Source organism: Erinaceus europaeus, chromosome 10, assembly GCF_950295315.1.
Source record: "Erinaceus europaeus chromosome 10, mEriEur2.1, whole genome shotgun sequence".
Taxonomy (NCBI): domain Eukaryota; kingdom Metazoa; phylum Chordata; class Mammalia; order Eulipotyphla; family Erinaceidae; genus Erinaceus; species Erinaceus europaeus.
The window spans coordinates 71,519,119-71,546,272 of NC_080171.1; the positions used below are offsets into that span (position 1 = coordinate 71,519,119).

General features: G+C 42.0%; 2 protein-coding genes across 3 annotated transcripts in view; both read right to left on the bottom strand.

The window, feature by feature from the left end:
* Nucleotides 1-27,154, bottom strand: part of PIP5K1B (phosphatidylinositol-4-phosphate 5-kinase type 1 beta) — a 361,155-nt gene that overhangs the window by 261,895 nt on the left and 72,106 nt on the right. The gene's annotated exons all lie outside the window — the stretch shown is intronic.
* PABIR1 (PP2A Aalpha (PPP2R1A) and B55A (PPP2R2A) interacting phosphatase regulator 1) lies at nucleotides 34-6,732 on the bottom strand. Its single transcript, XM_060199736.1, has one exon. The coding sequence runs from the start codon at nucleotides 6,609-6,611 to the stop codon at nucleotides 5,709-5,711; it is 903 nt and encodes a 300-aa protein (XP_060055719.1). The 5' UTR covers nucleotides 6,612-6,732; the 3' UTR covers nucleotides 34-5,708.

Genomic DNA, 27,154 nt, shown 5'->3' on the forward strand with positions numbered 1-27,154 from the left:
CAATGAATGTTGAAACAGAAGTGGCAGCACTAGCAAACTGGTAAAGAGGCTTTATTTCAATATAGAACAGAATAAAAACAGAAAAGTGACCTAAATGTAAATGGGGGGAAAAATCAAGAGTAGTAGGAGCTTAAGAGGTCCTTAGTTTCCTCATCTGTTCAATGGGAATAATCACAGCATCCATCTTGTAGGAGTGTCCTGAGGATCAAAGGGGTTCACACAGGCAAAGCACTAAGAGTGTCTAGAATCATGTCAAATGCTCAATAAACATGAGTTAATTATGAGGAAGAGGATGATTAGCAATGACTCATCTGACTAGGCCATCTCGAGCCTTTCTACTGGACAGGCAGTCTGGCTGCTAAGCAATAATAGTCCTATTTTACAGAGCAGTATGATTGAAAGGGAAAAGGCCAGTCTGCTCAAGATTTCTCAAAGACAAAAAGAGGCAATCCCAGAGACATCAGTGTTTCTGATTTTTGAAGGGATGCTTATCTTAGTTAAAAGAGAGAAGGCCTGCTCTGCATTTTTCCAGGGTTCTGTACTGAAATTAAATGGAAGTTAGTTAAGTCTCTTTGGTCTTACAGTCTGTAACATTGGAAATAGCTACTTTATAACAAAGATGGGGAAGACAGCATAATAGTTACAGAAAAAGACTCCAAGTTCAATGTCCCACACCACCATAAGGCAGAGCTGAGCAATACTCTGGTATAAAATATAAAATAAAATAAAATAAAATAAAATGATAGGTCTTGAAGTACTGCTACTTCATATGAAGCTATGAATGTCATTAGTCAAGGAAGACAAATTAAATATTTCTTACCAAATCCGAACTGGATGACAGTAATGAGAACCACCACCAGGACAATAATGACAGCTGACACTTGTATAGAAATCGCCAAACACTGTTGAAAGAATTCCTCCTATGTTGACTCATTTAATCCTATCTACAGCCATGTGGTTCCTCAGTCTGTGTGTTTAACTACCACAGTAATCTGCCCACTTCCCTACTGTGGAATCCTGAGCAAGCTATCTCACCTCTCTGTCTTTCCTTCCCCTTATTTCTAAAATGAGAGTAATAACAGCACTTGCCTCAGATGATAGTTTAATACATTTGTTCAGCACCACCAAGAGCACCAGATAATGGAACTCAAGACTGAGTTGGAACTGATTCTCAAGCTAAACAAAAGTAGCCATGAAAACATGAGAAAATTGCAAGAGTTTGATGGTGAAAATAGATTCTGTGTCCTCACCACAGACATTTCCTCAGCATCTCTAAGACCTTAGCTAACCATCCAACTACACTTTCAGAAAAGCCCCTAGTTGCTCTTCTGAGCACAGAACTTGGCCTAGTAGCTGCTTGGCCAATCTACAAACATAAGTCAATCCAGTCTTTTTATACCTGCCACCCAGCTGCAACCAGACATTCTATCAAGCTTTGTACTCACCTTAAAGTCACTTTCTCACAGGCAACACTGCGAAAGTTAACACTAAATCTTTATTTCACCCAAGCTCCCAGTACTACTCTCGCCCAGTCCCCAACATCAGACTCAATCACTGAAAAAGTTTTTTTCTTCCTTCAATATAAATTCTTTTCTTCTCATCCACCTTACAACAAATCAACTAAATATCTTTTTTTTTTTTTTTTTTTGCCTCACCTGCTCACTTTCCTTCCTGTTTCAAAAGAAACAAATGCATCCAGATCTCCTTTCCAAAACCAACTCTTTCTTTTTGGGTGTTACCCAGGGAATATATGTTACATCATCTCCTTTGATTTCTTATTCTGGTAGTTGTTCTCATCTCCCACACCTCTCTTGGGTCTTCAAACTTTTACTATTCATTGAGAAACATGCCCATAAGGAGGAAAAATAAATCCTCAGCCTTGCTTCCCTCCTAGCCCTTTTCCCATTTAACTGCCAAATATGAGTGCGGTAGGATAAACTAATAAATATGAGTCCTCGAAGGCAACCTGACACACATTAGTCTTGATTACAACCAACCGTTTAAATATGCTTAGGGGTTCTAACAACTAGCAGTTAGAACTGGTGACCATTAATTTTTTCATTTATATTGTTTTAAAACAAACATAAGAAAAATAGACCACAGGTTTGTTAAATGACAAACTTGACTTTAAACAACGCTGACATGTGCTTAAGATTTCTACCACCAAGTGTATAGATTAGCAATACTTTCAAACTGTGTTTTTCTTCCACAATCTAGGCTTTTACATTCTATGGGATATTGGCTGAATTGTAAACAAGAGTGAAATGTGAAGTGTCTACACACTCAGTGCCTCCTCTGATTTAACAGCTATCACCTATATAGAGAAATATACTTACAGAAATGGAAGTTTCTCTAAACTTTCTGGGAAATGGATCTAGCAAAGAACTAAAACAGGAAAGAACAGAATGTAGTCAAGGAGAGGAAAGCAAGACACTAGAGTGGATCACACAACACAAGTAGGAGGAAAGGCAAAGGCCACCGTGGCCAGAACTATCCCTTTGAGGTCCTATAAGGAAAGCAATCAGACAACTGATGTTGATAGATGAAAGAATCAAATCAGCCATTTAAAAAGGATTATACAGGTTACTATACAGAGAAGGGACAGGCAGTTGACAAGAGTGTGTAACAGGGACAATGGAGGAAATGCAGAGGCTGCTTTGGAAGCCCCAAGGGGAAATGATGGCAGCCTGGATGAGGAGGGTGAGAGCAAAAATGAAAGCAAGAAAACAGATCCAGAAAATCAGAAAGACTCGAGGAATGCTCAGATATGGTTAAAAGAGAGGACGAGATATCAATGACATACTAGCTTCCTGCTAAAGTGTGTGTATATAAATATGTATATATATATATATATGCACAATACATACATGAGAAATGCGAGTTAACACAACTTATAGAAATTAGTGAGAATTACCTATAGAAGGAAAAATGAATTTTACACAGCACAGTTTAAATATATAGGCAACTGTATCATTTAAATATTTTTATAATTAGCAGTGACACATTATTTCATAGTGAGATGCTTGTGCAATAAAAAGGAACAAAGCATTTGCCTAGTCAAAACAACTGCTTTAGGGGGCAGGAACAACCTATTCAAAGCTGCAAACACAGGAAAGGACAGGACACACTTAAAGAATATCAAGTAATCTATATATATATATTTTTTTCTTTTGCAAAGTAAGAAGAAAGGATGTGTATGAGGATGGGATAAACAAGGAATTAAGGCATAGTTTTGGAGCGTAGTTCATTCATAAAGAATTTTTTATTATTTATTTATTGGCTAGAGACAGCCAGAAATTGAGAGGGAAGGGGGAGATAGAGATACAGACAGACAGAGACACCTGCAGCCCCTGCTTCACCACTTGCAAAGCTTTCCCCCTACAGGTGGGGACCCAGGGCTCGAACCTGGGTCCTTGCCCATTATTAACATGTGCACTCAACCAGGTGCGTCACCACCCGGCCCCCAAATGTTTTTAATTACTATTATTATTTTTAACCAGGGCACTGTTTATTGGCTCATGGTGGTGCTGAAGATTGAACCTGGGACCTCAGAGCATAAACAGTCTTGCATAACTATTATCTCCTCAGCCCTAATAAAAGATCTTAATACATGTCAGATTAAAGAACACACCCCTAAACTGTTGAAATGGGGGCATATAGAGAGTTTTGACTCAGAAGGAGAAAAAAAACCAGGCCTGTGGTTTTAGAAAGCCAATTTAGAGGCAGTGTGAAGTCTGGATCAAAAAGGAGATGAGTAAATTGGTTGGGGTATCACCTAAACCACAATTCAAGCTAAATTAGAACCAACAGAGATAGAAAAAAGGAGAAAGAATCTTTTTTTATTGGTAAGATTTGGTGACTTAAGATGCTTCCCAGGGGTTCTTGTTTAAGAAATGAGATAATGGTAGTCGTAATCTACATCATTATAGGTAGGAACTGGTTTTAAAGATACTGAGGTCAACATCCTTCTGGAAGCAGGGAAAGGTGAGAAAATAGGATATGCAGGTTTCAGTTTAAGGAATAAGATAAGGACAACATGAACATATTACCCAGAACAGAGAATTGATACCTGTGGAAACATTCTTACCCTCAAAGTAATTTCACTGCATTCTTGAGGCAACTGTCAAAAGTTGACAAGTTCCATTTATTCTCATTGTTGTAAAAAGTCCACACAATTAATAGTCCCTGTAGGCAATAACTTTAAAAAAAAATAGTTCTCATCTTTTTTTCTTTTTGAGCCCCCCCCTCTCCATCTACTTTTCTTCATTTCTGCCTGTCTGGTTAAGGAAGATACAGAACGTGTAATAAAGTATACTATTGAAGAACTTGTTAGTGTGTTTTCATTGTAAAAGGCAAAGGAAAGTATTTCACAACTCTATCTTTTAACAAAACCTAGGTTAAATGATTCTTCACCTAATCGACTCTCCACTGACTTTTGTTTTCCAAGTCACAGACCCTGAACTAACATCCCCAAAGGCAAGGTATACCTTTAACCCCAGAGGTCCTGAAAATTCCAGTCCTGTTGCTCTTCACTGCCAGAAATCTGAGTTTCACTGTACCTCTACCCTAACAGATGAGTCCCTACTTTGGTGGGAAGTGGAGAAGACAGACCTTTTGGCAAGGAAACAGCTGCTTCCTCCTCAAGTCAGGGAAAACCAGGAAGGTGACAAATGGACAAAGCAGCCAAAAGTTGCTCTGGCTTCTCATTGGCAGAGAATTTCATTGATGGAGGCACAGCTGGATATTTAAATCATATCAATGATTGAGTTGAGTTAGAGCTGCCTGTAAGAGCTCAGCTAAGTTTAAAAGGGCTTCCCACACATCTGAAAGATTTTAAGTTTGCAGTACTGCAAAGAATCAGGCCTTAGCTTATCTATAGTAGGCAAAGACTGCAAGGCACTGTTCATTTCAGTTCAGGATCATACACAAGAGAATGAATGCACTTTCTGGTTAAAAAAAAAATGTAACACTTGACTCTTTAGAATTATTAAAATTTCACTAGAAAATGCTTTTCTTAAATACTTTTACTTTTGTATATTTAATGTTAAAAGATTTGGTGAAAACTTTATTTTTTTCTTTCATCATCCCCCCTCCCTTCCAGTTGTGTACTCAGAAAACTAAATATCCGAGGACTCCTGGGTTAAAAAAAAAAAGACAACCACTAGATTGCTGTGTTATAAGTCCCATATTTCAAAACTAGCGGTAAATAGCTAAGTTATTGTTCTATTATCAAATAGAAATTACCAGTCACTGTAATAACGTAAAAACTAGTGTGGGCATGAAATACGGAATTTTAAAACATCCACTTACTATGCCGATTAATTCAATACTTATATTTGCATCAGAACTTAATAATCCCATAAATAAATAGAGCTCTCAGTTATTTAAAAAAAAAAATCAAGGGATAACATATGTATTTAGACATATTAGCAGCTTAAAGATGTATGCTTCAACACACTTATTGGGCAAAGACCTGGAAGGATTACTACGCTGAATTCCAGGGCATCCGCAGAAATCTGACATAAAAAGTTCTCTAAAATAACATTTCAGGAAATGCCAAAAAATGTATATATGAGAAGGGTCTAATAGAAAATAGCCTCAAATGAATTGACACGGTTCAGTGCTTGCACCAACTTGATTCTCTCTCTCCCCTGTAAAAACAAACAAACAAACAAACAACAAGTCTCAGGAGGGAAGGGGAGGGAGTATCACTTGGATGAAAGTTCATCGACTGGGATAAAAGGAGAGGTGGCTTGGACGGGTGACACAGGAGAGCCGGTGGTAGTGCTGACTTTGGCGGGGGAGTTACAAGATGACCCCGCGCTGCTGCTGTTTCCGTCGAGGGTGTCGGAAGACCCGCAGACCCCGGGGTCTGACAGCTGTGCGACGTCGGGGGACAGCATGTTGGTGATGCCCTGGAAGAACCTCTTTGGCTGATACTCAGTCTCCATGTCACATTTTCTTTTCAATGGTCCAAGCACGCTGGGTCTGATGCAGTTGATGGGACTCTGGCTCCTCCGGGTGGAGAACCGGGTGGTCGGGCTGGGGATGGGACTCGGGGGCAATCCGTTGCTACTCACAAAACTTTGCAGGGACGGCGAGAAGCACTGCTTCCCGATGCCGCGGGTGGGCGACGGCGCCGGGGACACCGGGATGAAGTCGATGCGCTTCGGGGAGGCGGCGGCCGACTTGTCGGCGGCGGCGTCGTGGTCGCTCAGGCTGAAGCTCTCCTCCCACGAGTGGCTGATCTGCATGGCCGTCTGCACCTCACGCTCGTGCACCGTCTCCCGGTTGATGAGGTCCATGCCCTCCTCCTGCTTGATCTGGTGCAGGCGGCTGCTGTGCATGCGGACCGGCGAGGCGGGCAGCAGCAGGCCGTGGCGGCTCGGGAACGTGGTGCTGTTGCGCCTGGCGCTCGGCGCCTCGGCCTGGAACACCGGCGAGGTGTCACTCAGCCCGTGGATCAGAGGGGCGCTGTTAGACCTCCGGAGGCCCCCGCCGCCGCCGCCGCCGCCGCTGCCGCCGCCGCCGCTGCCCCTGCCAGCCTCCGCGGGACTCGCGGCCGCACCCGGGGGCAGCTCCAGGTCTAGCTCCATCTTCTCCTGAGCCATGTCGGGGGCAGGGAAGTGGGGGCGGTGCTCGATCAGAGACCTAGGACGCCCATTCCTTGCAGCCCCGGGCCGCCGCCGCCGCCGCCACCGAGAATCTGTCAGCGGGTTATTCCTGGTGCGCCTGCGCGGGTTATTCTGCGCAGGCGCCCTGAGCTATCTAGCCTCCGGGCGGCGCCCGCCTTTCACGTCATAGCTGCGCCGGGGCCCCAGGGGGAAAGGGCGGGAGGAGGTCGGGTGGCCAATTAGGGCGGTTCTTGCGCAAAAAGCAGCTGAGCCGAAGCTCTCGCATTATAATGAGAATGGGAAAGGTTTTCGTTTCTCATAGTAGATATTCCTAAGACACGAGCTTCGAAAGCGAGATCCCAGCCGCTGTGAAGCTGTATGGTGGGGAGTGGGGTCGGGCTATCCTCGGAGCTCCATGGAGGAAGCAAGGCGGTGGGCGCAGCTCGCAGCGGCTGGCGGAGACCAGAGCTCCCAGCCCCCTGCCCGGCGGGAACGAGGGGCTGGTGTGTGTGGTGGGGGCGCGGGGGGTGTGTGTGAAGTGGGGGGGGGGGGCAATGCAGGTTCTGGTCTTACTTTAAGAACAATGAAATCTCTATAAAGACTTGCCAAACGTGGGGGTGACTGCAACTGAAAAGCTCACTGGTTGCCGTCTTGGGACAGAAGAGCCTAAGAAGTCGAGGAGGGTGATTCTCATGCAGGTAGAGAATGGTGGTAAAACTGAGGCACATCTAATAGTTAAGTTGGGTGTGGGGGGACTTGACTGTATTGCTTTTGTGTCATGTACAGACCACATGAGAGAAAACCGTTAGATCTTCACATTTAAATCTTAAAAACTCCCTACTTGGCTCACGAGAATTATATATACCTAACAGAAATGGGTTGACTCTGCCTTTTGTCAAGCCTTTTAAAAATTATTTACTAAATAGAGACAGAAATTGAGGAAGGAGGGGGAGATAGAGGGAAAGAGACTGAGACACCTGCAGTCCTGCATCACCACTCGTGAAGCTTTCCTCTGCAGGTGGGGACCAGGGGTTTGAACCTGGGTCTTTGTGCACTATAAAGTGTGCGCTTAACCACGTGCATTGCCACCTGGCCCTCAAGCCTTTTCTTTCTTTCTCCACTGAGAAATGGAGACTTTTCTTTTTCTTTCTCTCTCTCCCTCCCTCTCTCCCTCTCCCTCTCCCTACTATCTCTCTCCTTACTATATTCTAGGCACTGTGTTAGGAGATTGACCCTAATATGAGGGCATATTTCCACTGTAGGGCAAAAGAGATAAAGCCAAGCTGCATTTAGACTGTGGTAAACCAAAGGAAAAGAAAAACACCGCGGATAGAAGGGCTCTCTGGCTCCCCACTGATCCTCAGGGTTGATTGGGCTGATCTGGCTGCCTTGGCAGGTGGCCCCTTCCCCCCTCACCGCTCCACGTGCTTCCCTGATAAAGGTAGGAGCTTCTTAGAAGAGGATGACCTTCCCCATTAGACATGGACTGGTTGGGTCTAGGGTATAGGAGCAGCTGCACTCCCCTGCTAGAGCCTCCAAACAAGCTCTCAAGAAAAAAAAACACTGAGTTATATGTTAGAGCTCTGCTGGTAGAAGGAAGGAGGGATGTGCTGGAGTTGAGGTCTAGAAGACAAAAGAACAAGCTATATTGACATTTCTGCTGAATATTTCAGGCATAGGAGAGAGAGTAGCTCCTAAGGCCCAAGAAAGGCATTAATTTAATGAGTTAACAGGAAAGTGAGAGGCAATGCAGATGAGGCATGAGGGGAAGAGTGGTATGCATGGGTAAAGGAACTTGGACCTCAGTCTAAGGACAAGGAAAAGTCATTACGGAATTTTAAACAATAGAGTGATAATTTTTTTTTTTTTTTTTTTTTAGATATTTGCTTTTTAGGCTTGACCATTCTGGGCCAACTTTCTTAGAAAGAGAAACAGAGAAGTACACATAGCACTGAAGCATCCTCCAGTTTAGTTGAGGTCAGGCTCAAACTTGGGTTTCATGCATGGCAAAGCAGATAAACTATCCAAGTGAGCTATTTTGCCAGCCCTTGTTTGTTTTAAATATTACCTTGGCTTTTGGGGGGGGAAGTTCAGAAAGGGGGCAAGATTGCAGGCAGAAATAGGGTTTCTGATTAGGGTTCAATGACAAAAGAAATAGGGTTTCTGATTAGGGTTCAATGACAAAAGTACAAATAAGTGATGGTTGGATTAGGGTTACAGCAGTAGCTAAGAGGGAGTGAGGGCTAGTTGGGTCCTGAGTATGTTTTGGAAGTAAAAACCAACAAGATTTGCAGGTGAACCAGTTTAGATTTGGAAAGAAATAGGTCAAAAGCAACTCAAAATTTAACTATGTAGATGGCACTACCATTTACTGAAACAGAAAAGATTGTGAGGGTCTGGGCAGTGGTGCACTGGGTTAAGTGCACATAGCATGAAGCACAAGATCCAAACTGTAGTCCCTGGTTCCCCATCTGTGTGTGTGTGTGTGTGTGTGTGTGTGTGTGTGTGTGTGTGTGTGTGTGACTTCACAAACAGTGAAGCAAGTCTACAGGTGTCAATTTCTCTCTCTCCATCTCCTCCCCCTCCCTCAATTTCTCTCTGTCCTATCCAATAAAAATGAAAAATGACCACCAGGAGCAGTGGGTTCATAGTGCTGGCATCGAGCTCTAGTGATAACCCTGGAAGCAGAAAAGAAAGTAAAGAAGGTCATGTAAAGGAATAGAATTCTGTGTTGGTGGAGGTGAAGCTATAGATTAGATAATTATATGTTCATGTGGCTATTTATCATGTATGATTATATTTCAACCCCCTCATTTTTGCAACTAAAGTAAGGTCCAGAGAGGCTGAAATAGTGTAGGAGTGGGGAACTAGTACTAAAGTCCCACACATGAATGAGAGTTCTCAGATCCCTTTCCACTGGATCTCAATTTTTAATCTGAAGTCCTTGTAGAAGACAGATCCTGATAAATTAATGTTGATCATCCACCTCTGTAATTATAGAAACTGATTTAAGTTTTCTAGGTACCTCACATATAGTATTTCATGTAAGTACTTTACTACAACCAAATGAGTTAGCATTACTGTCTCTGTTTTGTAAAGAGAGTGAGATACAAGGAATAATGTCCCCAGGATGACTAAACAACAGGGCCTGGGCCTGCTGACTCTCTACCATGGGCAGGATATTGCCTCTTTAAAGTACAGTGGCATTCCAGGACTAGGAGAAACCATTTCCAAACTGTTCACAGCTTCATGAATATAATGGCATTTGGGCACAGGAGTCAAAGATGAGGTATGGAGACAGCATTTTACATAAGAGTATCAGCCTGCTTAGAAAATAGTGAGATTGGCCAGTACATGAAATACATAGGGAAGAAAAATGAGAAAAATTGGTATCAGAAAAGAGGAACTTTGAATACCAGGCAATGTGCCTATATTTAGCATGTGAGGCAATGGGGAGTCAGTTTTTGATAAGAGGAATGACACAATGAGGTCTGAGTGTTAGGTAGATCAAGGATGGCATGGACTAGAACAGAAAGTAGAGAGAAGTAGCATTTTATTTATTTATTTTTTTTTTTTTAAGATTGTATTTATTTATGAGAAAGGAGGAGAGAGAAAGAACCAGACATCACTCTGGCACATGTGCTGCCGGGGACCAAACTTGGGACCTCATGCTTGAGAGTCCAAAGTCTTATCATTGTGCCACCTCCCAGACTGAGAAGTAGCACTTTAAACACTCCATTGTCCTACTTGCTCCTCATTGTAATCTTATAAATTATAAATAAAATAAGCCTGTTATGCTCCTTGTATAGGAGGACAATTGAGACTCCAAAATTCCAAAGAGATAACGGGAGAACAAAGATCTGAATCAAAGTCCTACTTCAAAACCTTTGCTTTTGGGGTCAGGTGGTAGCACAGTGGGTTAAGCGCACATGGTGCAAAGTGCAAGGACCGTTTTAAGGATCCCAGTTCAAGCCCCCAGCTCCCCAGCTGCAGGGGGTCACTTCACGGGTGGTGAAGCAGGCCTACAGCTATCTACCCTTCTCTCTGTCTTTCCCTCCTCTATTTCTCTCTGTCCTGTCCAACAACAATGACATCAATAACAACAATAATAACCATAACAATGATAAAACAACAAGGGTGACAAAGGGGGAAATAAAATAGCCTCCAGGAGCAGTGGATTCATGGGTGCAGGCACCACGCCCCAGCAATAACCCTGGAGGCAAATAAAAACAAACAAAAAAACCCCATGCTTTTTTTTTCTTGCATTTCTTATGAATTAAAGAATTCAGCAGTCAATCCTAGGATTAAACTGAAGTTGGGAATACCATTTGAAGAAGAGGTAGATTGGGGAGACAGAAGAGTAGCAGTAATCTGGATGTACAAAAGTAGCCACAGATGGCTGAAGTTAAAATATTAGTGGCTCAAAGAAAGATCCATCTTTAAAAGGAGAGAGGGGAGGAAGGGATTCCTGAAGAAATTTAATATTAAATAGAAAAAAAACTACAATACTTTGTGATGTCTACTTAATTGAAATGCTAGTCAATTTTTATAGTGTGTAAATATGCTGATGTTGTACCTCTGTGTCTAAAACACAATTATCTCTGCTGCTAGTCAAGAACAGAATCTAAAAATCACACATCCATGTCTGAACTCATCTATTGGAGTTCTGAACTGGTTTACCTTTTTCCATATTTCTCTCTATATCCATTCTCCACCCCCCATTTGAGGTATTCATAAACAAGCACACTTCGATAGTAACCTCTCTTTTCATGCCTCTGGTGGTGTCCCAAAGTCAAGCCTTTTCTGATCCAGGTCCCCACTGTCTTCTGACCCCACACCTCTGACCAATTTCTCCCTTACTACCTCACCGTTAGCTGCAAGGACATCCTTCCTGTCAGAATACCAGGCCATGCTGGCCCCTTCACTTAGCCCATTCTTTGTCCAGTGGGTTTTTACACTTCCATTTCTCTGCACACCTGCCACTCCAAAGCCATTTCACAGGACAGCAACAGCAACTCCAGCACCAACATGATATTTTCATACTTTTATTTTCTATCACATGACATATTAGTATATGTTGGTTTCTTGCCTCTTTTATCACCCAGAGGGTAACTCCATCAGAGCAAGTCTTTCTTCCCTAAAGTATGCTTTTTTAAATCCAGAACAGGGCTTGGTACATAACACTCAATAAGTAGAACTTAGTCATTGGGTCAATGCATAATGAGTAAATGGGTTAATGTGACTTTGTTCAGAGGAAGAAAATGTAATTATATGAACATCCAACCTAACATTTTTTTTTCTAGGCTGATTCCACATGATCTTTAGACTATTCATTTTCTTATTTTGAGATTATTAGTAACAGTCATATTTCCCAGCAGTCCATGCATGTAAGTTACTTAAACTAACCACTGTATGAACAGAGAAACTGAAGCCCTAATCCCTCCCCTTTATAATCTTATGCTGGCACGATCGAATTAAAGTGCTCAGTTGAGGCGACTCTAAGCAGTGTTTAATAGATTGAGTTATCACTTCCTCTCAAAGGAATATAGAGCAAATGAGAGAAGATAGCAGCCATAAAATGTAATCCAGCCTGTAGCAAGTGAACGATGCCAGAGGTAATATCCAGGAGAGCCAGAAGGAAGCAGAACATGAAGGAAGTCAATTAGCTTTCTGATTTTACTCTGGTTGTGAATTAAATACCACAGACAGCTGTTAGTCATGCTCACTTCTAAAATAAGATATTGATTCAATAGGTAAATTCCTTGTGATGGACATAACATATCTTAAGCTAATAGTCTCCTTTAAAAATAAAAAAGGCCACCAGAAGACGTAGATTCATCCTGTAGGCACTGAATCCCAGAGGTAATCTTGGTGAACATATATGTACACACACACTTGGAGGGATGGCTCACTGGGTTATACATATGACACCCAGGTTCAAACCTTGGCGCCTCATGAGTACTGTGTTATCTGTCTATCTAGACGAAATTGTGCCCTTGGAATGATTTTTTTCACATGCATGAGGCTCTAGATCCCCCCAAATAGAAACCAGAAACTGTGTGTGCCCTATGGACATGTAGTTACTCTCCTGGCTCTGTTCCCAGGAGCAATATTTATGTCCACTAAAAGGCATGCCCAATACACAGAATTGAAGAAGAAAAAAACAACAACTAATATTTTGTAAGGCTAAGGCTATGGTGACAACTATGTGGAGGTTGGGGTGGAGTAGGGAACACAAAATTTTTGTGGTGGATGCAATGTGGAATAAAATTCCTATAAACTTATAATATTGTAAATCATTACTAAGTCACTAAAAAAATATTTTTAAATATTCCCTTTTGTTGCCCCTGTTGTTTTATTGTTGTAATTATTATTATTGTTGTTACTGATATCATCGTTGTTGGATAGGACAGAGAGAAATGGAGAGAGGAGGGGAAGACAGAGAGGGGGAGAGAAAGACACCTGCAGACCTGCTTCACTACCTGTGAAGGGACTCCCCTGCAGGTGGGGAGTCGGGGGCTCAAACCAGGATCCTTACACTAGTCCTTGTGCTTTGCGCCACCTGTGCTTAACCCGCTGTGCTACCACCCAACTCCCACTAATAAAATATTTTTTAAAAAATAGTAAAAACATGTACAGTAATGTTCTTTGCATTATCTATAATTGCCTCCCCAAACACAGCCTGAATGTTTGAAGATACTCAAATGTGTACATATTACATAGAATTCTTTACTCAACAGCATGAATTAGTTACACTATAAAGTTGAATGAAAACTCTATCACAAAAGAATCCATACTCTTTATGACTTCATTTTTATGAAGTTCAAAAACAGCCCAAATCAGTGTAGGTCAGTTGGAGATAGTGGTTACTCTTGGGCTACTCACTAGGAAGGACACAAAGAAATGTTCCACATCCTAATTTGGATGTTAGTTACACCAGTGTACACACACATAAACATTCATTAAATCAGAAGCTGGGTAGTGGCACACCTGGCACGTCATCATATTCAAGGACCTGTGTTCAAGCCTCTGGTCCCCACTTGCAGGAGTTGGTGTACAGAGGAGAGCTCCACAAGCAGTGAATCAGTGCTGCAGGTGTCTCTCTTCTACTTTCCTTTCAATTTCTCTATTTCTCTATTTTAAAAAAGCAGTTCGTGGGGCCAGGTGGTGGCGCACCTGGTTGAGCGCATGTATTACAATGCTCGAGGACCCAGGTTTGAGTCCCCAGTCCCCACCTGCAGGGGGAAAGCTTTGTGAGTGGTGAAGTAGTGCTGCAAGTGTCTTTCTGTCTCTCTCCTTCTCTATCACCCCCTTCCCTCTCAATTTCTGGCTGTCTCTATCCAACAAATAAAGATTAAAATTTTTTTTAAAAAGCAGTTCGTAAAACCAAGTAATTGAAATGTATACTCATTCCCACATATATAGGTCTCAAAGTACTAGATCTCAAAATTATTATTTATACAGAGAAATTACAGAATGGGGTGAAACAGTACAGAATGGGAATTGGGATTATCAGTGGGAAGGATGAGTAGAGTAAGAATGTACATCAACAGGAAGGTCATCAATAGGTCTGGTGTTCTGTTTAAACACTAACCATGAGTCTCTTGGCTGTCATGCTGAGCTCCCAAATCTCTCTGACACATGACAGCATTAGTGGAAACAGCAGCTAGTTGGATTTGACAGTAAAAAGAAAGGAGACAAATATATACGCACACACTTAGCTCTATTTTACTGGAGCCCTAAAAGCTAATAAATTCATAGCCCTGGGCCTGTGGTACCTTCCATATCAGTTATTTCTTAGAACTAATGGAGGAGGAAATGAAACTTACATGATAGACTTTGACTTTCTCAACTGTGATATCTGTGTACTCTATTTAACAAAGCCAGCTTTGTGATACCCTCCCAGCACAACACATGAGGTGGAAAACAGCGAAAGCACCATCAAAGGAACACTGTGCAGGGTGCTGCCAAACCTGGGAAGAATGAAAATGGTGGTTAATGACAGAATTTCAGCCACAACTATATTTCAGCTTTTACTATGAGACAAGAGAACAGTGATGCTGGAAACTGATAGCCACCATTAGCCCTATATTAAGAAGCCACTAAGTACAGGGTTTTTGTTTGTTTGTTTGTTTTGTTAACAGCTAAAAGCCATCACAACAATGGCATGAAGCCATCGTACAGAGGAAATAAAATGGTAGAAGGGTGTCGAGAGGCCTGGCAGAAAAAGTCTAACAGCATAGGCACTCAGCAAAGTTCAAGCAAACAAGTAAATATGACTTGTAGCTAACCTGTTCACTGTTTCAAGCAAGACTATCAACAGAGATCTATTACAGCTGGATGTGAGTCCCCACTTAATACTCTTTTAAGTCTTTTACTTAGAAAGAGTCTCTGTCACTTTGTTTCTCACTACTTTCAAACATTTTGGGGAATGTCCATTTCTTCGTGCCATCTTTTCAGAACTGTCTCCTGGGCAACTGTCCAGCGTTAGATGTCAAGTGTTTTTCTGTGGCTATATGATGCTGCCCTTTGCTATCTTTTCCTTGAAGGATCAATCCCTCTGACAAGGATAATAGGAGCAATTAGAGGGAAATAGCTCAGCCAGTAGGGCACAGGAGCTGTCTACCTAAGTACCCAAGAGGGACACCCACTCCGGGTCTCTCTGTACTGTCTGAAATAAGGAAAACACATTTTTACAAGATAAGGCAGAACCTACCCCACTTAGGGAAAAATAGAAACAGGCTGGGGGTAAAAAGAAGCAAAGAAGCAACTCAGAAGACACAACTCCCACCTTCTGTACCCCATAAAGAATTTTGGTCCATACTCCCAGAGGGGGAAAATGTTAGGGGAAGATGACCAGAGGGCTCTGAACCTCCATTCCAACAGGAACCAAAGTGTTTGTCAACAGGAATCTTATTTCTATACCAGCACTGAAAGGGAGGTGAATCTGGAAAATGCTAGAGGAAGTCAGGCACTGTTTCTCTTATCTGAGAGAGAAGAGGGGAAAAGGAGGGACACATAGAAGTAGTAATAGGTGTAGGTGTGACTTAGAAAGCAAATGAAGGGGAGCTGGGTGGTAGTGCAGTGGATTAAGCACACGTGGCCCAAAGTGCAAGCACCAGTGTAAGGATCCCGGTTCAAGGCCCTGGCTCCCCACCTGTAGGGTGGTCGCTTCACAAGCGGTGAAGGAGGTCTGCAAGTGTCTATCTTTCTCTCCCCCTCTGTCTTCCCTTTCTCCATTTCTCTTTGTCCTATCCAACAACAACGACATCAATAAAAACAACAATAATAACTACAACAATTAAAAAAAAAAACAAGGGCAACAAAAGGAAATAAATATTTTTAAAAAAGGAAGCAAATGAAGGCAGGACCATAGAAATAAAGGCATATGTATATATATATGAGAGATAATATGAGAGAGATAAAGTCAGCCCATGTCAGTGACCTTGGGATAATTACTGCAGTTTCCAATGGAGGAGATGAGGACACGAGGACACAGAACTCTAGTAGTGGGAATGGTGTAGAATTATACCCCTATTATCTTATGGGTGTATATCAATATTAAATCCACTAATTTAAGAAAAGGAAAAATAAGACAGAAAAGGACTGATGGTTTTATGGATGGTGTACTATAAAGCGAACTTTCAAGCATACACATCTATAGATCTCACTGTGCCTACATATTGAACCTTGTAGTTATCTGGGAGATATTTATAAGGGATAAAAATTATTAGAACAGCAAGGTTGTAACAACAAGGTGCCATGGCTGCAGCTGGACTATCACAGTCACAGCATCATGACTGTGGATAAGTCTATGCTTTTTTTTAAAAAAATGTGATCAATTGATTAGTTGATTTGTGAGAAAGAAAGATTAGAGCATAAATCTAGCACACACAATGTTGGGGGGTAGAACTCATGACCTCATGCTGATGGGAATGAGAACCCAACATTTTATCCACTGTACCACATCCCATAACACTGGGCTTCTATTAAAATAATCGGTGCCATGCTCACAAAGGGATTCTGGCCATTTTTCCATTGATCTTATCCAAGAGTTTCCTTTGTGTTCTTGTTTTTCGTTGGATATGGCAGAAAAGCCTCTTATCTTCTCTAAGACCTTTTTTAAAAAATATATTTATTTACTGGATAGACACAGAAATCAAAGAGGGAAGGGTGTGATAGAGAGGAGAGAGTCAGAGAGACACCGTCAGCACAGTTCCACTATTCATGAAGCAGAAGGTACTGGGGGCTTGAACCTGGGCCCTTGCATAATGTAGCATGCATGCTCTACTGAGTGTGCCACCATTCGCCCTTCCCCCCCTCCTTGATAAGAACTTTAAAAAGACTGACATGCAATCAGACAGCGTCTCAGGAGAAACAAACAAATAAACACACATCCCCACACACTTCCAAATCAGTCTGAGAAGAGACCCTGATAGGGAAGTGAGGCCACAGTAACTGAGGATGTGGCTCACTGTGAATGCTACCTCACACCAAGCTATTTGTTAATCTCCCCACAGAAGCAGCTACCCACCATGCTCACACTGAACTTTTCATTTGGGACTAATTCCACAGGCTTATTCTTCTTTATTCACTTTAAACCCAGCGTTGAATTATTGCTGCCATGTACTGTCCCCCTCCAGGCATATAATAAATAGCACGGCGACACACATCTAGCTGTGCCTGACAAACAAGTTGGACCTTGTCTAGCCCAGACAAAATAGGATGAGGAAATGGGAATAGTCACCAAAAACATCAAGAAACTGCAGTGATTACTGTTTATCAGGATGTACCTTTCCCTTCATGCCGTTGATGTCCTGCAGGTGTGCTCAAAGGAGGGCCACAAATGCTTCAAAGCAATTGACTGCTGCCGTCAGACACTCAAGATTCATCAGCTATGTACTTTAACCTACATATTTTCCTTTCAGTGAGAACTGGTCCCAAAACACCTAACAGCTAAGACACTTTAAAACTGCAGTAGGTTGTTTTTTTTTAATTAGTGATAACAGGGGTATAATTCCACACCTTTCCCACCACCCGAGTTCTGTGTCCCCATTCTGTTAAAATTTCGGAGGCTCTTGCCGGGCCTGGCTTGCTTCACGGCGGGTAACAGAGACGCGGAGACAACGGCTGGGCAGGGAAGCTGTATTTCTTTATTCAGGAACAACGATTCATAAACTAAGACAAACTAATCACCAAACAGAACTCCGCTGTCTCTTTGCGGCGGCACAAGCACTCTCCCTTACTCTTGAACTCAGGAACCGTCTCTTACTCTGGAACTCAGGAACCCAGGAACTCTGTCTCTCTGGCACTCTCTCTTACTCTGAAACCCTGAAACTCTCGAACTCAGGAACTCAGGAACCCTCTCCCCGGGGTTCCTTTGGGGCAGGGCCAAGCGGGCCCGCGAAATTAGCAGGCCTGATCCAATTCTCTTGGGGGGGGGGGGGCTAGAACAAACCAATGTAAAGCATATGACACCATTCCCTCCCATGAAAACCGCATGAGATTTGACTATTATTTGACTGCATTAGGAGACAGACAGAGGTTGACTATTATTTCTATAATGATCTATATTTATATATATTTGCCCATTTTTTTTCTATGGTCCTACTTTCTATTCTTTTCCTTTCTAAGTCACACCTACTATGCCTGAGTGTCCTTGCTTTTTTTTTTCTTCCCCTCTTCTGTATCTGGGTCTTGATGGAATTGAAGTTCAGAGCCCTCCAGTCATCTTCCTCTTACATTTCTTTCTTTTTTTAAAATTTTTATTTATAAAAAGGAAACACTGACAAAAACCATAGGATAAGAGGGGTACAACTCCACACAATTCCTACCACCAAAACTCTGTATCCCATCCCCTCCCCTGATAGCATTCCTATTCTTTAACCCTCTGGGAGTATGGACCCAGGATCATTATGGGGTACAGAAGATAGAAGGTCTGGCTTCTGTAACTGCTTCCCTGCTGAACATGGGCATTGACAGGTCGATCCATACTCCCACCTGTCTCTTCTTCCTCTTACATTTCTTCCCCATCTGGGAGTATGGACCAGAATTCTTTATGGGTGTATTAAGCTGGCTTCTGCAGTTGCTTCTCTGCTGAATATTGGGGCAATTAATGGTTTACAGTCAAAAGCAAAACACAGTATCTAGTACATGTATAACATTTCTCATTTTTCCATATAACAATCTAACCCCCCCCCAGGTTCTCCTCTGCCATCATGTTCAGGACCTGAACACTCCCCCTCACCCAGACCTCAGCCTGTTTCTATCTTTCCCTAATGACAACAAGTTTTATGAATGAGAAAGGATAGAGTTCAAAATTTGCTCTGTTCATCACCCCCACTTTATGTTAACTACGTCAAGCAAATACAACAAAGAGAAAGAATGAAGAGGACAGAGAAGCTTGGACTACTCCTGTCTCATATCAAGAATTCTATAAACTAAAGGCAGCTGTGTGCCACCACCTGATACCCCACAACATCTACTTTGGCTTTGACTGTGGCCAATGTGTGCTAACAAGTCTCAGATCTGTAACTTAAAACATAATAGAAAAGGCTATGTAGCTACTTAAAATACTGTCAGAAAAGTCACAACACATTTCTGTATAGGGATAAGCATAATAAGTGCATATAGCATGAAGCGCAAGGGCTGGCACAAGGATCCCAGTTCAAGATCTAGGTTCCCCACCTGCAAGGGGGTTGCTTCACAAGTGGTGAAGCAGGTCAGCAGGTGTCTATCTTTCTCTTCCCATCTCTGTCTCCCCTCCTCTCTCGATTTCTCTCTGTCCTTTCCAATCACAACAACATCAATGGCAACAATAACAGCAACAACAAGGGCAACAAAATGGGAAAAAATTAGCCTCCAGGAGCAGTGGATTCATAGTGCAGGCACCAAGTCCCAGAAATAACCCTGGTGAAAAAAAAAAGAAAGAAAGAAAGAAAGAAATGCAGAGAAAAATACGCCGGCAACCCATAAGCCTCTCTACCTCCCAGTGGACCGTGAACAAACTCACTCCTCTCCATCCCCAAACCATTACCACTTTTGAGAGGGATTACAAAAGTAATCTGTGCAGACAACATCGGAGCTGGCAGTGTCCTTCATCTCTCCTCTGCACTGTATCTCACATCTTGTCTACCACAGACTCTCTTCCATTTACCTGCTTCACATCTATTTGCGAGCCTTTTCTTTTCTTTCTTTTTTAAAGATTTTATTTATTGATTCATGAGAAATTATAGGAGAGAGAGAAAGAACCAGACATCACTCTGATACATGTGTTGCCAGGGATTGAACTTGGAACCTCATGCTTGAGAATCCAATGCGCCACCTCCTGGACCACTTGAGAGCCTTTTCATGTGCTGCTTCTGTCTCTTTTCCTAGCTGCTTCAACAGTTTCAATGGAGTCTTGTTCAAAAATGTTGCCAGGGTGAATTTTTTAAAATTATCAAGAGACACCTCTTGCTCTTGCAAGCAGTTGGACTACAGAACAGAAAAGAGAGTGGGAGGGAGGAAGTGGGCACCTTGTATATCATTCCCAGCTTCCCAACAGTTCTAGTGCCATTAAATGAAATACTCTTTTTCCAATAGAGTCAGAAAAATGAGAAAAGAGGGAGTACCTGCTTCACCAATGCTGAAGCTTTCCCCTTGCAGGTGGAGACTGGAGGCCTGAACCAGGTCCTTATACCTGGTAATATTTATGACCTTGAGGGTTAAGTCACTTCCCTCATTAAGACTTGGTTTTCTCATCTAGAAAAGGACAGGGCTGGGGAGATAGCATAGTAGATATGTAAATTATTTTTATACCTAAGGGACCAAAGGTACCAGGCTCAATCCCCAGCACCACCTTAAACCAGAGCTGATCAGTGCTCTGGAAAAAAAAAAAAATGAAGAAAAAAGAAAAGAAAATGACATGGTCACTTTATCAAATGTTACCACTGAAGTGATACTCATGAAAGTGGCCTCTGAACATACCCAAGCAGAAGATTTCTCAGAATAAATGCCAGAACTATAAACCAGTATACTGATTTGACTAGACTGTCTCCTTGCTTTCTTTCCCCTTTCCTTCCTCTTTTCCTCCCTTACTTTCTTCCTTCTCTCCTTCCTTCTTTTCTTCCTTCCTTCCTCTCTTTCTTAGGAGGGCTCCAGATGAGACAGAGAGCACAAACAGAGAAACACCCACCTGGGAGAAGCAACACTCTGAGGTGAGTTTGAGCCTGGCAGCCTGTACTTTGAAACTTGTGGCTGACTCTAACTGACAAAACATCTCATGATGTTCTGCTTAGATGCCAGCTGAGTGTTTTCACACTGACTAAGACAAAAAGCAGGCATTGTAATGGCACCATGACAAGTCAGGGAAGGGTCCCTAAGACCAGGACAACCTTACACTTCTTTAGTTTCCAAGCAAAGGAGATACTAATGATACACAAAAGATAATGGGCATAAAAAACATGGAGGGGGGGCTACCCCTCTAGAGAAAGACAGAAGCAGGCTAGGGGATATGGATGAACCTGGCAATGCCCATGTCCAGCAAAGAAGCAACTACAGAAGCCAGAACTCCCAACTTCTGTACCCCATAAAGAAATTTTGTCCTTAATCCCAGAGGGGGAAATGTTAGGGGAAGATGACTAGAGGACCGTGAACCTCCATTCCATCAGGAACCAAAGTGTTTGTCACCGGGAATTTTGTTTATACACTAACACTGAAAGGGAGGTGAATCTGGAAAATGCTAAAGGAAGCAAGCCAGGCAATGTTTCTCTTATCTGAGAGAGAAGAGGAAAAAAGGAGAGACACACAGAAGTAGTAATAGGTGTAGGTGTGACTTAGAAAGCAAGTGAAGGAAGGAACATAAAAAATGGGCAGATAGAGATATTGATATATAAATAGATACAGTCAACCGTATCTGTAACCTTGGGAGAGCTATTGCAGTTTCCAATGGAGGGGATGGGGACACATTACTCTGGTGGTGGGAATGGTGTGTGATATACCCCTATTATAATTTTGTAAGCAAATATTAAACATTAAATCACTAGTCAATAATAATAATAATTAATGAAAACATCTGGTGTAGGTTGAAAAGACAAATTTTTGAGGGCACGAGTGACAAGCTATCAATATTGTATGAAAGTCTATAAAATCACCTACAGGTCAGTCAAAGCTGTGAGTCATTACTCTTTTCATCATAAATAATAGATGATTACAGATTCAGCGAGCTATTCCTGTTTCATCTTCTCTGTCACTGGCAGAATCAAAACTGCTACCATTCTTTGCCAAAACAAAAAGGAGATACAATGAATGCTACTGCTTCTTAAACACCTGGTTGATCTGGCATCCAGACATATAATATGCTTTTCTGTTTGTGTATGTGTTGTTGTTGTTTTAAGATAGCGGCAGAGAGAGTAAAAGAGACCATAGCATTGAAACTTCCTTCAATGAAGGGAGGGGCTGGGCTCAAACCTGTTTCACACACATGGCAGAGCAGCACACTATCCAAGTGAGCTAGTTCACTTCCCTGCATCCAGACACAGAATATCAGACAGAAAATAAACCAAAAAAAAGTGCCACAGGTGAAGTGACAGTCCACATCCGTCCTATTTTCCCAACTTGATTTGCTTTTGGAGTGTGCATAACCTAAGGCTTCAATTAATCTTAATGAGGTATCTAAGAACACACAGATTTCCTCAGGTTGAAAAGAATTCTGCACTTGCAGAATTCAGGAGGAACTAACTAAGATGCAGAGAACTGCCAGCTCCCTGCAGAGAGGGACTCACAGTCTTTTAATGGCTTCGATAATTTCTCAATTTTATAAATGGGGGGGGGAGATGTCTCACTCAGTATGAATAAGGCATTTCGTTGATGAAGCAACTATTTTATATTTCACACTTTGTCCAAATTTCTTTTTCTGACAGGTGCAGTCCATTCCTACAGGCACTGCTTTACAACCCAGAGCCCAGCGGGTGTGTCCTACGTAGGTCAGTAAAAAAAACGAGGGTGCTAGTCAAAATGCTCCCAAGACCAGACAGGGAGCTGAAGGACTGAGGGCAGGAAGGGGAAGAGCATCTGTTTTTGGCAGACTAGATATCCCTGCATCCAAAGATGGTGGACAGCAGACATCCACTGCTCAGCTCCAGCCAGCTGATGCCCTTGCAAAATAAATAAATAAATAAATAAATAAATAAATAAATAAATAAATAAATAGGGCTACCACTCTTTGCTAGAGGGCCTAGTTTTTCAAGAAAGCCTCAAAAAGTAGATGGTTAAAAACCTGGACCTTCAGCTTGCAAGATAGCTCACTAGGAGGCTGCCTGCTTTGCCATGCCTGCTACACAGGTTTAAGCCTGGCACACACTGAACTGGGAGAAGCTCTAATGCTGTGATTCTCTCTCTCTCTCTCTCTCTCTCTCCTTCTGTCCTCTCTTTCCTTCTAATTCATTCATGAGAAATGGAAAGGGAGAGACCCTGGGCAGATGACCTCACCAATGTGTCCTAGAATCTCCACTCTCCAGACCCCTACTCCACTAGGGAAAGATAGAAATAGGCTGGGGGTATGGATCAACCTGCCAAGGTCCATGTCCAGTGGAGAAACAATTACAGAATCCAGAACTCCCACCTTTTATACCCCACAAAGAATTTTGGTCCATACTCCCAGAGGGAGAGAAATGTTAAAGAGGAAATGATAGAGGGCTCTGACCCCAATTCCATCAGGACTTGAAGTGTCTGTCACCAGGAATCTTGTTTTTATACCATCAATGAAAGGAAAGCAAATCTGGAAAACACCAGAGGAAGCCAGACACTGTTTCTCTTATCTGAGAGAGAAGAGGGGGGGAAAGGAAGGGTGCTTAGAAGTAATAATAGGTGTGACTTAGAAAGAAGTGAAGGCAGGGCTGTAGGAAAAAGTGGGAGGGAGGGAGAGGGAGAGAGAGAGGGAGAGAGAGAGAGAGAGATAGAGAGGATGATGATGATGATGATGATGATGATGATGATGATATAAAATCAACCCATACCTGTGACCTTGGGAGAACAACTGAAGTTTCTAATGGAGGGGATGGGGATACTAATTAAAAATTATTTAAAAAAAATAAATAAAAATTTAAAAAGGAGAGGGAGTGAAAGAGAAAACAGCAAAGCATCACTCTGACACATGTGGTGCTGGGGATTGAACTCAGGGCTTCATGCCTGAGAGCTCAAGGCCCTGCCTACTGCTCCAGCTCCATCTCTGAAAGGGTCAGCCTGGAGCAGTGAAACCCTAGTGATAACAAAAATAAACAACAGGACAAACAGCCCACAGACTCGCACAATTTGTTGATGTTAAATGAAAGTAAAGTGAGTACGACACCTTGGATGGTGTTACGGCACAATGCTTGACTTGGGACTGGGAGCCTCTGGACCTCTGAAAGCCCACTGCTACAGTTCACTGCATCATTTCCCCAGGATGGTTATTCCTATTCTGCAGCCTGATGGTCTCTCCTCCCACAATGGACTTAGTCATTTTTTTTTTTTTAATTGCTACATGGGGTGGGGCAGCAACCATGGCTTGTTCAGCACAGGACCCCTGTGTGTCATGTGCATAGGAGGCTGGTGGGTGAGATCCTGGAAAGCTTCCCTGTGGAAGAGGCCTGGAGCACCTGCTCTTTCTCTTTTTGCCTCCATCCCCAGCACCGCCACCCCTCTTACTGATTTCTTTTGCCATCTTTTAAACATTTAAAAGTTGCCTCTCCACTTGCTAGGCAAATGTTTTAAATATCCGCCAATGATGATTTTTATTATTTGGAATATTATCTTATAATTCCACCTCCAAATGTTTGTAGAGATTGTTTCTTTTAGCTTCTGGATGGTAATTTTTTGAGTAAGGTTTATAATTTCATTAAAGTGAGCACTTTAAAAAAACCATGTATGTGTTTTAAATAGGAAATTCTTGTCATATTTCACAAAATATTCCAGGGAGGGGAGAGGGCAGGGCCCAGGTAAGCATTTAATCCTGCTCAAGGGCTCAGGCCCCTGCCCCTAGCCATTATGTGAAAGCACTTACAGGGGAGCAGTGCTGTGATGAGTGCTTCTCTTCTCTCTTTCTCCCTCTCTATCCTTTTTTTTTAAAAAAATTTATTAGTGATTTAATAATGATCACAATCATTTATCTGGAACCAGAAAACATCTACAATCACCAAAACAATCTTGAAACATTTTCAACTATTCCAGAATTATAGACTTAGAAATACCATCTACTTCACCTTTCTCTATAGAACTGGCTGGGGAGATAGCACAATGGTTATGCAGAAAAAGTCATTCATGCCTGAGGCACCAGAGGTCCTAAATTCAGTTCCCAGCACTAACATAAACCAGAGCTGAGCAAGCGCACTGTTAAAAAAAGGGGGGGGGAAATTACACACAGCACACATTTGGATGCCATTTTTATTTTTATTCTCTGTCCATGGCCCCATCTTCCCTCTTTCTATCTATCTCTCTCCCTCCCTCCTTCTGTCTTATTTAATGAGAGAGAGAGAGAGAGAGAAAGAGAGAGAGAGAGATACAGAAAAAGATGCAGAGAAATACAAGAGCACTGCTCAGCTCTGGCTTATTGTGGTGCTGGGGATGGGACCTGGGACCTCAGAGTCTAAAGCACAAGAGTCTTTTGCATGATCATTATGCTGTCTCCCCAGCTCTCTATTTTGATTCTCTAATTTTGCTTATTTTTAATTTCTCTGGTAACAAAATATCTGTTCTGTGCACATTTTTTTAAAAGGCCCATAGGAAAAAACATTAGAAACTGTCAATAATCCCTCGCACAGATACAATATGACTTAGTAAACAAGCTTAATATTTAGGCTCTGCCATTCTATATTCATTCTAGATTTTTGTATACCTACTGTCTCCCTCACAAAATGTTTACTAGCCTGCCTAGGCCATATTATATTATATACACATCCTTTCCATATCAGTAAGCTCTTCTTTGTATCTTTAATTTCAATGGCTATGAAGCATGAGTATGCCGTAACTTTCTTAAACCCTTGACATAGAAAGCTAGGTAGCTGAACTATTTTAGAAAATTATTATTATTTTTTAAAATATTTATTTATTTCCTTTTTGTTGCCCTTGTTTTTATTGTTGTTGTAGTTAATATTGTTGTGGATGTCGTTGTTGTTGGATAGAGAAATGGAGAGATGAGGGGAAGACAGAGAGGGAGAGAGAAAGATAGACACCTGCAGACCTGCTTCACTGCTTGTGAAGGGACTCCCATGCAGGTGGGGAGCCGGGGGGCGGGGCTTAAAACCGGGATCCTTATGCCAGTACTTGCGCTTAACCTGCTGCTCTACTGCCCAACTCCCCCCAAAATTATTTTTAACAATGCTGTGCTGAGCACTGATTAATATCTGTACATGCTTATCAATTCATACTTATGGGGACAGTTTATTAAAAGGAGAAATACACAGTCAGAAATGCATACATTTTTTTAAACCGTAATTTATTTGTTAAAAAAAAAAAGTTGCTACTTCCTATATTAAAAAAAAAAAGTAGCAAGGGGCAGAGGAGCTAACATAATAAGTTATGCAAAGGCACTCTCATGCCTGAGACTCTGAAGTTCCAGAATCAATCCCTCTCACCACCATAAGCCAAAGTTGAGCAGGGTGGGAATGGGAGGAGTTTGTAACCTAAAAAAAAAGCAGCAAAAACCAAAATGTATACTTTCCTGAAATCCATTATCCGGTTATGGTTTCTGTTAGCATTTTGCTAGCTGTATACACCTGACAAGTCTTTGTGTTCTATATACAGAAGGGAGGGAGATACCAGAGAACCAAAGCCTCCTTCAGTGTGGTGGGGGCTACACTCAAACCTAGGACGCACACCTGGCAAAGCAATGCCCTATCCAAGTGAGCTATTTCTCTGGCTCAAGTCTTAATGTCCTTATCTTTAACCATAAATGAGTCCACATTGCCCACAGTGTAGAAGTTAACCACATTATGCCATCTTCTCATGCACAGTATCATTCTATTCAGCTTAACAGTGTTCAATAATTTGATTATCTACTTTTGGAAGTTTGAATGCTAAACTCTGCTATGACAAACAATTCAACAATGAGAATCACTTTATCTTTTTTATTTTATTTATTTATTATTGGATAGAGTCAGAGAGAAATTGAGAAGAAAAGGAGAAAGAGAGAGAGGAAGAAAGACAGAGACACCTGCAGCCCTGCATCACCACTTGTGAAGCTTTTCCCCTGCGGGTGGGGACCAGGGGCTTGAACATGAGTCCTTGCTCACTGTAATGTGTGCACTTAACCAGATATACCACCACCTAGCCCCAGAATCACCAGCTTTATTTCCATATATTTTTACCTTAGTGTTCAATTATTTCCTCAAGCTATATTCCCAGAAGTGGGACTGTAGACCAGAGGATGTGAACACATCTTTCTTTTGACAGACACATCAGCCTTGAGAAATCTCTATCAATGGATCTACTTTCAATTTATTACTGTCCCACCACTTTACACTCAGACAACAAAAAACAACTCATTTGCATTTTTAAAAATATTGATGCCATTTTGGTCCCTT